Here is a 12955-nt window from a genome sequence, read left to right as displayed (position 1 = left end):
GTGTGAAACGCCAGGGGTTGCTTTTTTGGTTCACTGGTTGATTACCAGAGGCAACCAAATAGTAGACCAAATGTAATGGGGCAAGTTCTGAACCATAAAACTTGAAAAAGAAAAGTTGTGAACTCAGTTTTTTTTTAAATTATATGCATACTTATTGAACTTTTCTTTTGGAGGCCAGCATCACTGACCAGTATTTTTGGTGCCAGCTGCGCACAGAGAACATGCATTATCATGGGAATCAAAGGTGGAACATGTAGACTGGGACGCTCCCTCAGAGACTAAATCTATTATTTTTTCCCCGGACGGTCAGCGCAGCATTCCGCTTGACTGATAGTGATGGCCTTGGAGGCAGACAGCGACAGAGGTTCATCAAGAAGCGCTCATGAAAAATATCCCCGGGCAGCGTTGGAGCGCAACGGCTACGTGAAGACATGTGTCACCCCGTTGCACCAGGACGCAGGGAGCCAGTCGTGGCTGAGACTCGCCGTGACATGGACTTGCCGAGGAGTGTCGTCTGCGGTCTGCGTTGCCTCCGTCTCCGTTATTCTCGCTCTGCTGCTCAGATTGGTCGACTGGGATGCAGGCAGCAGCAGCAGCAGCAGCAACGGAAATAGCAGCGGCTCCGGCTCTCGACTTCATTTCGCGGCGGGCTGCGCGGTGGAGCTGCTTTTAACCGCGTGTTACTGCGTCTCCCCCGTTTTTACACTTGTATGTGCCTTCTTCTGGGTCGGGCTGTATCTGATTCGCTGCGGGGTGCTCATCCGCACCGCTGTTTTTTTGTTAGCGGTGTGCCACTTGGGCGAAGCCGCGGCGCAGTCCCTCCTGCGCGGCGCCGAGGAGCAGCTGCTGTCCCTCCCCGCAACCCTGGTAGTCCTTGGCTGCCTGGGCAGCGGGGCTCTGCTGGTCGTCCGTCTGCGTCAGGGAGTGTCCATCCTCGTCTTCATTAGCGTCATCAGGGCCGTCTCACTAGTCTCTCTGGGCAGATTCCGGGCCAGCTGGAGACCCTACCTGGCCTACCTGCTGGGGCTGCTGGGGGTTTTGCTTGCGAGGTATGCTGACCGGCTCCTGCCGGCCTCAGGGACCAGCGGGACGGGGTGCTGTGGCTCTGTGACCGGGGCGAAGGAGGAGGACATCCCTGTCTTCAAAAGGAGACGGAGGTCCAGCTCCATAGCGGCCTCGGAAATGATGGCTCACGGTCAGAGCAACAGCAAGTCCCACCGCAGGACTTCGCTGCCTTGCATTCCGCGGGACCAGGTAAGACATGTCCAAGTTTGGACGTCCTAACCAGAGCACATTGGGGGATTTGTTATTGCTTTGCTTGTGACCTTTCAGCTACTGTAGACCTGCAACGCTTTTTGCTTTCCTCTCTCTTTCGCTGACGGCATGTGTGGCAGCTTTACGCGCGTCTCCTTCATGACAAACAACCAAACAAACATAGATTATAATAAATATTAACGATCATGATGGCATTAATAACTCGTTTGCTGTATGCATCGAAGCTGCAGTTTCTCAGACCCATTACTAGATTAGTATTTTAGTGATTTACGTCTGCTAGGGTGTTTTGAATCGCAAAATCCTGCACTGTGCAAACACTGCTGTTTACCTTCACTGCTTTTAATTTGGTCATCATCATTGTGGTGTGCTGTGTTTGTGCTGCTGATAAGCAAGTGGATGGTGCACTTAGCATGCCGAGTAACTGTGTGCCCGTGTGTGTGTTTGTGTGTGTGCGCGCGCGCATGCATAGGTGTGAGGTCACATGTAAATATTTTGAAAGCCTCTGTTTATCCTCGATGCTGGCTAGTGGTGTGGTGCACGTGTTTCCAAACTTAACACATGATGGAGCCAAATTTGATACAAGTGTGTCCTCATAAGAACCTCCTCCTGTGCTGCATGATTATTGCAGTAAAGTGTCAGCTGAGGGGATTGTGCATAGTTAGTACTAAATATTACTAAATATATTTACTACATATCCCTGTTGTTGATTCTGTACTTCTTTCTCTCTCAGAGTAGAGAATGTGTTTAGTGAATGTAAGTGTAGTGATAGAGGGAGTTTCTTTCAATGAGATCCACAATAATTAGCTGGATTTGACCAAAAATCCATGAATGAGATGGATGAGCTCTGCCCTCAATACTCTCTCAATGGGCTAACTTGGAGATTGAAACACCCGACCATTTGTTATCCACCTCAAACTGTTCACATCCCCAAAATAGCACTGATTCTTCTAAACTTCTGAATGTACTTTACCTAAATTGTTTTCTTTTGTGACACACTGTTTGTGATTAGCTTCTATGAAGTAGCATGTCAACATCTGGCTCATGTTCTGATGTAAAATGTGCAGATGTGAATGTACAGTATGTTCTGATCAGAATGCTTCAGTGATTGGCTCCTCATTGTGGACTGGCATACTATAAACATCTGTCTTTGTAGCTTATGGAGAGAATTGTGCTTTCATGAATGCTTTTCTTGCAGTCTAGTGTCAGTCAAATTGAGTGGTTTTGCAGACAGCCTGAGTTAGAATCTACAATATTAACCTTAGCACTGAGCCTCTACCAACTACTCGTGCTTATGCTTACTAGCTGAAACTTGGTTGACTATTTAGTGTCACATCATGACTTGACAGAAAGTTGAATGTTCACTATGAAAGTGGGACTCAACCACATTTCAGATGTGGCATGCCTTATTTTAGATGTGTGGGGAAAAATCAATACAGCTGTAAAATAGTTCACAGTCTACTTGTTATTTTACAGAATTGTTCTGTTATTCTACAGAAAATTACTGTAAATAGGTTCACGACATATCATTATTTCAATAGTAACTTCCTGTATATAATACTATTTTCAACCTTGGAGTTTACAGTTCTGTAAAACCAATACCGTAATGTCTTATACATAGTCACCATATTTTTTACGGTAAAATTCTGGCAACCACAGCTGCCAGTATTTTACCGTAAAATATACAGAATTTTTTTTACAGTGTAGTATCACAATCTTTTGCGTGGCAATATTATATTGATTCATGGCCGCCAAGTATCAATATTTAGTGCCGGCATTTTTGTTTTTCCTCAGTGGCAGTAGCCGGCTCACTTTTAGGAATATGCTGGAGATAAGGGACCTAAGACTGTAGGTGAATTATTAAAATACAAAAAAACTGAAGGAAAACATGAATATCTTTATTTTGGCCCAGCAAGTGGTCCTTAATATCAGCTTATATCAAAGGTCGGTAACACTTTACAATAACCATCATTTTTAAATGCTAAACAGATAGTTTATTAGTGTTTAATCGTCATTTATAAACCGTATATAGGCCATTTAGAATGGTAAATATATCATTTATTAATGTTTAACTAACTAAATAATTTATAAATGGCAAATAGATGGTTTATTAATGTAAGTTTATAGTTACTTTACCACTAACAAACAATTAAACTAAAACTAATAGTTTATTAATATAATTATTTATTAATAGTTTTAGTTGCACTCATAACATTTTTAACACCATATTAAATATGTTAATGATTTCAAAATGATTCATATACCTTTAAGAAATTGGTTGAAAACATTTACCGATTAAATATGTATAGCACTTTGTAAATGGTTAATAATTGGTTTATAAACCATCTATAAACATTACTTACTTGGTTATTGTAAAGTGTTACCCAAAGGTTTATTCCACACCAGACTTTAGCATCTAATATGCATGTCACGGTAACGCTTTACAATAACCATCATTAATAAATGGTAAACAGATAGTTTATTAATGTTTAATCATCATTTATAAACCGTATATAGGCCATTTAGAATGGTAAGTAGAAAATGTATTAATGTTGAACTATAATTTATAAATGCCAAATAGAAGGTATATTAATGCAAGTTGATAGTTTCTTTACCATAAACAAACAATTACATTATTATTCTTAGTTTATTAATAGTTTTGCACTCATTATAACATTTTTAACACCATATTAAGTATGTAAATTATTTCAAAAATTATTCTTATACCTTTAAGAAATTGTTTGAAAAATTTGAAAGATTAAATATGTATAGACTTTTGTAAATGATTAATAATTGGTCTATAAACCATCTATAAATATCACTTAGATGGTTATTGTAAAGTGTTACCCATGTCACTTGCTCACTCTCTAAATTTCACATATCATGAAAACCTATCAGATCATATTTTGATATGATGCTATTTTTGGCCGGGTGCTGACCTGCTGCTGAAACAAGTGATGCTTCCACTGATCATCCTTTTACACCCATGAATGCCTCCCGCACTGGAGGTTGCTCTCCTGCACTCTCTGCCCCTGAATGTGCTCAGTGCCCTTCGGTGACAAACTGAGATAAACACTGAGAGATTTGGGTTGAGAATGAATGAGGAGCTGGCAATGTCGGAGTCCCACATGGGAGATAGAGATGGTGATCCATACTGGTGCATGTGCGGCGGGGATCCACAGTGATCACTGTGAGTGGGTGAGCGTGTGTCACACTCACCCATGTAAGGTTTAGCTGAAGAAGCAGCGTAATCCTCACTGATTACATTGGTCTTTTTCCTCTGTTGGCAAATGTTGCCCTGATCTCATTTGTAGATTTAGAGAGGAAAGAAAGTGTGACTGAGGAAAACGGAACCTAATAGCCGTAATTAAATGCTCATCAGTTCTCTATTGATTTGTGGTGTATTTGACAAGATAAATGCTGAGAGATAGGCCTCACAGTGGGGTGATGGGTTACTCTGTTTACATGCAGCCTAGCATTTAAACTTCATAGATACATTTAAAGCTGATGTATAGCCATTAAGATTGGCATGATGCCAGAATACTAGTATCAAAAAGCAATACTTTACATTTTTCAACAACATGGCAAAAAGAAAAAACTTAGTCACATAAAATAGGAGAGATTTTTTTCCAGTTTTTATTAATAACCTTACTTGGTGGATTCATTGCTAGGGAGAATACCATAACAGCCACAGGTTGAAGAATACTTTGATTTCTTTTCTTTCACATTGTTTCAGGCTCAGGTTTAAAATCTGACTGTAGATCTGTTTGTTTATAGCTTCAGTTTCAGTTATTTCAATACTAAAATTTACACTTTTAAATTTACAAATTTATTGAATTTACACGGTCACCCATGAAGTTGGAGTACAATATCTTTTACCTCTTTCCATGAAATGATTATGACAATGTGACTTTTTCTTGACAGATAAAGTGTATATCTTCTCAAAACTTTATTAATCAATCTCTTCCAAACATATCACAATGAAAATGAAACCAAAATTAAAAGTGGATTGTGTCTGGAAAGTTATTGTAGACCGTGTGTAATTAACAGATTGTATTGTTTTAAAAACAGATTATGAAAAAAGATAAGATCATTTAAAAGATAGAACTTCATTTATCCTGAAGGAAATTCTGGTTCCAGATTGCTCCAAAGTTACAAAAACAATTTCAATATAGGATATAATAAGAAAAAAACATAAGAAAAAAAACTACAGTGAACAACATAGGTAACAATAACAATATATAATATAAATATACATATAACAATATAAAATAAAAAGTAAAGTGTCTTTAATTCTTATTTTTGCAATGCTATTTTATTCCAACTAGATTCGTGTGTTATTCATTCTCTTAAATGTGTTTTCTCATGCTTTTTATTAATTAATCAACATATTTCCATTTCTTTTTGAATAAAAGAAAAATTTAAAAGCCTTTCTTATCTATGCAACTCTTTAATATGTCATTCTACTGCTGTTTCTAATCCAGATGGTGTAAAGCAAATTGTAACGTGTTAGGAAAATCACTCTTCTTTGGGGTCGATAAATTATTATTAGTTTATTTAAAAAGGGACAGTGCAATTTCATAAAACACATGATTGTACATGGTTAAAAAAGCCAGAGTTAGCCAGGAGGCTAGTTTTCATCTGTTGTCCCCTGGACCATGATGTTAAAAAGCAGAGAATTATGAAACAAAAAACAAACAAACAAACAAAAACACGTACAATATACAAAATACATATACAAACACTTACGATACAATTAAGAAAAAATACAACATCACAACATAACATTTTATCATAACATCAAAACAACACAACAGGCTTGTCTTTTAGTGTTGGCAGCTGTAGGTGTTGATAAGCCACAATTTCAACTTTTTTGTGAAGGCCTTGTATGTGGTAAGCAGTTTAACCTCCTCAGGTACTGAGTTCCACACACTTGCACTCCTTACTGACCAGGCCGACTTACTGAAAGTGCTCCTGTGCAGAGGAATATAACAGTCACCTCTGACAGAGCCTCCAGTAACACACTCAAGGCTGTTTCTTTGGCTGATGAACTCTTGCAGAGGATCTGGAGCCAGTTTATGCAGAACTTTATAGGTCAGTTTTAAGTCTGCAAATGTTTGAAGACTGTCCCAATTTAAAATACTGTATTTTTAAAAAATTGCACAGTGATGATAGTGCCTAGGTTTTTTATCCATAACTTTAATTGCTTGTTTATACAAGATTTCCAATGGGGTTTTTTTTAACACTGACTAGCCTGGGACCAGCTGGTTAGGCAATAGTTAAAGTGGCTGAAAATTTTTGAATGCAAATACATTTTTGCGGCTTCTGTTGACATTTCATTTCGAATTGCACGAAAATTTGCAAGATTAAACTTGATTTTTTTTACACAATTTGCCAATATGGGCTTTAAAAGAAAGCTCTGAATCTATTATTATCCCAAGATATTTATATTGGCTGACAATTTGTAGTCTTTCTCCATTAACATGTATGTCGGGGTCAGATGATACTCTTATTTGTTTTAGTGAAATACATGCCTACAGTTTTAGAAATGTTGAGCTGCAGACAGCACTCCTGCAACCAAGTTGTAACACAGGACATTGTTTTAATGAGTTTAGCAGCAACGGTGTCTTTGGTGGGACCATGAACAAAGAAAACCGTATCTTCTGCATACATTAAGCATTCAGCCTCCGGACAAACAGTGGCAAATCACTATAAAGACTAAATAAAAGGGGGCCTAATATTGACCCCTGAGGGACACCGGAGGTTAGCCTAAGAGAGTCAGATCTGCAATTATTAACTGATACAGATTGTGTTCCATCATGCAGATATGATTCAATCCAGCTCACAACGTTTTGAGAGAAGTTACATTTTAAGAGCTTTGTAAGAAGAACAGAATGATTTACTGTTTCAAATGCTTTCCTGAGGTCCAAAAACACTTTGGATTATAACTATGGCCTTTTATGAAGAAGTCTGAAATCAGAGATTGTACTAGTTTGTATATGTATTGTGTGTGATGGCCCTGTTACAGCAGATCACACACACCTTTCAGAGAGTCCCGTGATCGTCTCATCTCACAAATTTCACTCTCTCACTTGGAAGCTGGAGCTGATCCCACATCAGCTGTCTGACTTTGAAAGCTTGGTTGTTCTTTGCTAATCAGTATCCAGGGAACGCTGAGTTAGTGGACTATCTGTACTATTAGAACAGCTCCATTACCCGTCCTACCCGTCATGTCTGGAACAGGACTGATGACAAATTGAACTTTGAAACTTAAAACACCTCACAATTGACCAGGTGTTGAGGACAGCGTGTCCTCCTGTGGCCTGTCCTTGCTGTGTAATCTGTAGGACCAGTGAGAGGAACATGGAGATTAATGTTAGACACAGAGAGAGAGAAACACAAACAAACGGATTGTCCCTTGGGTATCAAAGGAGTTTTTCATTATTAGTAGTTTTTGAAAATATATAAAAAATGTCCATTAATACCTGATAAGGTGTGCTTATAACCAAAAATAAAGAATGATTTCCCTGCCAATCCTGTCCTTTTGTCTCTGTTATGACCATTTATTCCCTAACTTTGGTCTGTCTGCTGTTTGGTGCTGGGAAATTAATATCCAGCTCTCTGGCAGAGCTTGTGTGTTAGAGACAGTTACCAGTAGGGATGGGTGTTAAGAAGAAACCTGCCAACTGAAACATCAAAACGTTAATGATCAATTAATGGATTAATCGCTATGTTTTATACATACTCCAATATGTATAAAACATGCATACATGGGCAAAATAAAACATATAGAGTACTCTGCAAAAGTCTTAGGCCTGTTTTGATAACCAACACTTTTATTTTGAAAGGACGAAAAGAGACTTCCTGTTGCTGGTAAAACTAAATCAAGTGAGGTGATACTGTAAAGATAACGTCAAGGAGTTCAATGTTTTATGTTTTAGCCCCCGAAGAGGCATGAGGAAAGTTTTCACAGTAATCCTGCATATTAAAATGTCATTTGTGTTTAAATAAAAATTTTGGATAAAATTAAACCTAGTAATTCTAGCAGGGGTTGTACAGTAAGCTAGTTTTGCTCTAATGAACACTCTTGTACTTCTCTGTGTTTTACAATGGTTATTGCAACTTTCAGTTTGCAAACTGTAGCTTTATTCAACTTAATTCTCAGCTCATTGACTTATTGATGTACGGCCGCAGAACTGAACGCTCAGTTTCAGTTCAATGAGTACTGATTCACAGTCACAGATACAATTTAAATTAAAACTTATTATTAAAACTTATTAACTTATTATTTTCTGTTTAAAACAGTACTTTTCTTTTCTTCCCAAAGCTTAATTGCCACCACACAGAGAAAGGGAACAGCTTGCAATGGTTAAAAACATCAAGATTCAACGTTTTTGTGGTTTGCAACATTTATTCTAGCAGTAACTTATTTGTCAAACATTTCACGGTAACTTGGCCTATTATATGTTGTTAAAACGAGAAACTTGGTGTGCAGAGAATGAATTGATTGAGGTATATGGCTCATTTACATGATTTGAGGAGGATGAGATTGTGAAAAGTATGTGTACACTTCTGAAGTTTGGGTTATTTCTCATTGATCAGCTAGAGAGGTACAAAGGCTCTAAACTAATCTTGTTTTTAATTTGAAATGTCTAATTTTGTTTAAATATAAGTTATAAATGTTTGACAACATAAATAGTATATGATTTCTTGTAATAACAAGAGGCTGTTGTTATAGTGCAATAAGTTTGTATGTTAACGTAAAAAATCTTGTTATACCACTTACTTTTCACTGGAGGTAGACCGATATATCGGCCGGCCGATAAATCGGGCCGATATTTGCGTATTGCCATATTGGCCGATACATGCGTGTGTTCGCCGATCAATTAGCCCATTTCACTGAGCCAACACCAGGCAAGGCTCGGTGCAACATCTGCCATTCTCTGGTGAGCTGCTGCTGATACCGGAAAAAAGAAAAACACATCAAATATGAAGCCATCACATAGAGGCCTAGAACAACATACACATTGTTTGCTATCCAACTGTTAATATGTTTTGTTTGTTTTGTTAATAAATGCTTCTTTTTTTTGTTTAAATTGAGACTTGTAACAATGTGTAACATTTGTTATCATTGTGTCATTTTTATCATGTAATGGAGGGACAAAAGGCAATATCGGCTTCAAGAATCGACCCAAACAATCGGCAGCACATATCGGGGATCGGTTAAGACTAATCAAAATAATCGGTATCAGCATCGGCCTTAAAAAAACCTGTATCGGTCGACCACTGCTATTCACTAGGGGTGTTGAAAATGATTTTATAATCGATGCATCGCAATCCAGATGTGGAAGATTCTGCATCGATGCAGTGACAGTCCATAATCCATAATCAATAATCAGACAGATGATGTGGGTAGTAGACTAGGCCTATCCTATTTATTTTGGTTTCCATAAATGTTGTCCTTAGAGCAGTAGACAGTTGTTAGAAGTTACAACTTGACTCCAAAAGTCGGCTATACTTTTGTAAATCACTTGAAATAATAAAAGGTGAACCCACATTTATCAGATTAGTAGTATTTATTGATAAAAAAAGTAAACATGTGTTGTAATATAAAATAAATCGAGGATGTTACACATCGTGATGCATTGGGGAATCAAATAGAATCAAATCGTGGACTAGATAATTGCAATCGAATCATGAGACCAGTGAAGATGCACAGCCCTATACTTTTCACGCTATGCTGGCAAACTGAAATTATCGTACCTTTGCATTAACACACTCATAAACTTTATTTGCTTGGTTTAGTTATTCTGCCATTTATCCATTCAGTTAGGCTTTTTCAGAACAGACATTTAACAAAAGTAGGCAAATCAGTTCCTCACGTTTTCTTTCCCTTCCTTCTCTCTCCAGGTCTCTCTCTGACACAAACACACACAGTTTGTAGGTACAGTTTATCTGTACTGTAGATAATGAAGCTCTCCAGAGTGCAGTTGTACCTGAGAGAAGCGGGGGGTTTTCATCAAGCGTTGGCTGTGCAGTATTTATGAAGCAGGCTGGTGCAGCCTGCCAAGCCAGAGGCAAGACAGGCACTCTGCTCAACTGGAAGCTGGAAAATAGCTCCAGCTATGTGGGTTTATTTCTCTGTGTTTCTTGTTTAGGTGAGAAGGATTTTTTTGTTTTGGTGTTGTACTGCTGTGCAGAACAAATGAGCTTATGTTAATAATGAGTAATGAGAGATTTCTATACTATCAATATATACTAGCAATTTTTCTCCACTGTGATCTTTCTGGGCTAGCTCCACACAGAGGCCTTGCGTTTTGACAGAAGTTGTTTGTCTCTTAGCCAGGGTCTCAGTGGGATGGGGATTTCGGGGGGAAAAGGCCTCTGCTAGTGGTTTTTGGGTCACATGCAATTGAAAAGCACTCGCTCTATACAAGATAACGCAAGCCATAAATAGAACGTCTAAAAAAAGCAGCAATACTTCCAAGAGGTTTTTTTTTGTTTCGTTTCATCATGTTGTTTCCTTTCCCTCTGTGTTACACAGTCACAATAGTTCATTACAGAAATGTTAATATTCAGTCATCCAAGGCCATCAAAACACAACAAAGGTACTTTGTGATAAGCTGCACTACATCGGAAACATGTATAAAGCCTTAGCAGGGTGAAACAAATTAGTTTTCTTGTCAGTTTGAAATCTTTGTTCATTTACAAATGGAGGTCAGTCCTTGAACAAGGCCATACTGTGTTACATAACATAGTCATCATCATATAGGCCTACTGTATAGCAGTATAGTATAGTACAGTATAGTATAGTATAGTATAGGGAGGACAGATTTTAAAGTGTGCTCAGAGATCTATTTGAGGAAAGGCCCACATTCTCCAATAGAGTAATATCTTTATATGACATATAACCCAGATTCCAAAAAAGTTTGAACATTGTCCAAAACGAGCATTCAACTAAATGTGACAATCCTTTGTGACATAAAGCAAAATTAAAATTATAAGTCCAATGTGTTATTATTGTATTATACATTTAATTGAAAACTGTACAATGACAACAGATTTAACCTCTTAAAACCAACCTAGCTACTAGCAAGTAGGGGAAGATAATAAAGGGGGAAGAAATAATCAATACTGCATAGTATCGCGATATTTTGCGTGGCAATGTTATATCAATTCATGGCCGCCAAGTATAGATATTTAGCGTTCAGACGGCCGGCAGTATTTTGTGTTTTTGTTTTTTTTCCGGAGGCTGTAGCGAGCTCAATTTTAGGAATATGCTGGATTTACTGTCATCATATGAAACTAGATCTAAGGAATCTATAGGCACCATCAGGATATCATGTCGGGAAGTTACGGGAAATAACATTTTTTTTTTCATTCAAAAAAAAATTCGAGGAGTGAAGCTTAAAGTTGAGGAAAGTTTGAGAATGTGCTGCAGTTTTTGACTGGAGTGAGATGAATAGACTGAAAATGTTCTCTTATTTCTTGATTGAATTTAATTTTGTGGACACAAAATGCAGTTAAACAGTTAAATCGCTATATACAATATATTGTATCGCAATACTCACCATATCGCAGAATGCTTAAAATTGCAATAATATCGTATTGTGACTCAGGATCAGTATCAGGATGAAATCGTATCCTGGGACGTCTGCTCATTCACACCTCTAGCAGATGAGATAAAACTTTTGATATACATGTGCTGGCATTGTTATTGTTTGTTTGTGAACGATGTCACCCACTCCATCACACTGGGCTACAGACTCAACAGCCCACTGGTGTTTTTCAGTGAACTCTCCTACTGGATTGATAATGTCTGTCTGTTCATTTTATTGAGAGGAAGGAATCTGCAAGTATTGCTTCGGTTGGAGATAATGTGACACATGCCATTATATTTAACTTGTTTTTGTTTTTGTTTTTGAGGGTTGTGGATATTTGGCTGAGGAATCATTCAGCATAATAAGTCATCGTCTTTCAATGGAATTGCCTTGTGATTATATGAGAGATATTGTGATACGCAATTACTTTCCTTGTTAATAAACAAGAACAGGTCAGGTCAGGACAGGACAGAAACTCTGTGGATTCATGTAGGGTTGTCTGAACCAAACTGTGCATTTAGAGAATTGTTCCAGCCCCAGAAGCCTTGTTCATCGCTAGAAGACGTCGGGAATGAAAGTGTAGTGTGAAGCAGAGAAATGGGAGGAAAAAAGTGGCATGAGAAGTGCAGAAATTATGCATTTTAAGGAAAAACATGGTTAGAAAGTGTGAGTTTAGTAGCCAGGCCTTCCTGAATGGTTTATTTCATTCAAAAGAAACACAGGAAAGGTGGAGTGAGCGACACACACTGAAGATACTGGAAAGATGGGTTAAAAAAGAAGTGATTGAAGGAAAAGAACACACTGGCATTAGCACAGGCTGCATCCAGCCCCGAGCAGCAGTCAAACAGCCAAATGAGTGAGTGAGTGAGTGAGTGTGTGAGTGTGTGAGAGAAAGAGAGCGAGAGAGGAGGAAGGGGATGTACAAACTAGCTTGAGGGGACCTAATGCAGGAGCGACTGCGTGAGAGAGGAGCAGGGAGGGAGTGAGAGGAGGGGAAAGAGAGAGTGTTGAAAGATTTGCTGGGGAGGGTGAGGAAAAGAGAGAGGGGGGGGGGGGGGGGGGGTGAGAGAAGGTTTGCTGCC

At 38.4% G+C, this 12955-nt stretch overlaps 1 protein-coding gene across 1 annotated transcript in view; it reads left to right on the top strand.

Annotated features, from left to right (window-relative positions):
* The first annotated feature begins 336 nt into the window (after positions 1 to 336).
* Positions 337 to 12955, top strand: part of LOC131970319 (cGMP-inhibited 3',5'-cyclic phosphodiesterase 3A-like) — a 73907-nt gene continuing 61288 nt past the window's right edge. The window contains exon 1 of the mRNA XM_059331684.1: positions 337 to 1254. Coding sequence (XP_059187667.1) covers positions 337 to 1254 — 918 coding nt within the window. The remainder of the gene's footprint in view (positions 1255 to 12955) is intronic.

This window comes from Centropristis striata, chromosome 4 (genome assembly GCF_030273125.1).
Source record: "Centropristis striata isolate RG_2023a ecotype Rhode Island chromosome 4, C.striata_1.0, whole genome shotgun sequence".
Classification (NCBI taxonomy): domain Eukaryota; kingdom Metazoa; phylum Chordata; class Actinopteri; order Perciformes; family Serranidae; genus Centropristis; species Centropristis striata.
The sequence above is the reverse complement of the archived record's forward strand: the minus strand, read 5'-3'. Positions and strand labels throughout refer to the sequence as shown.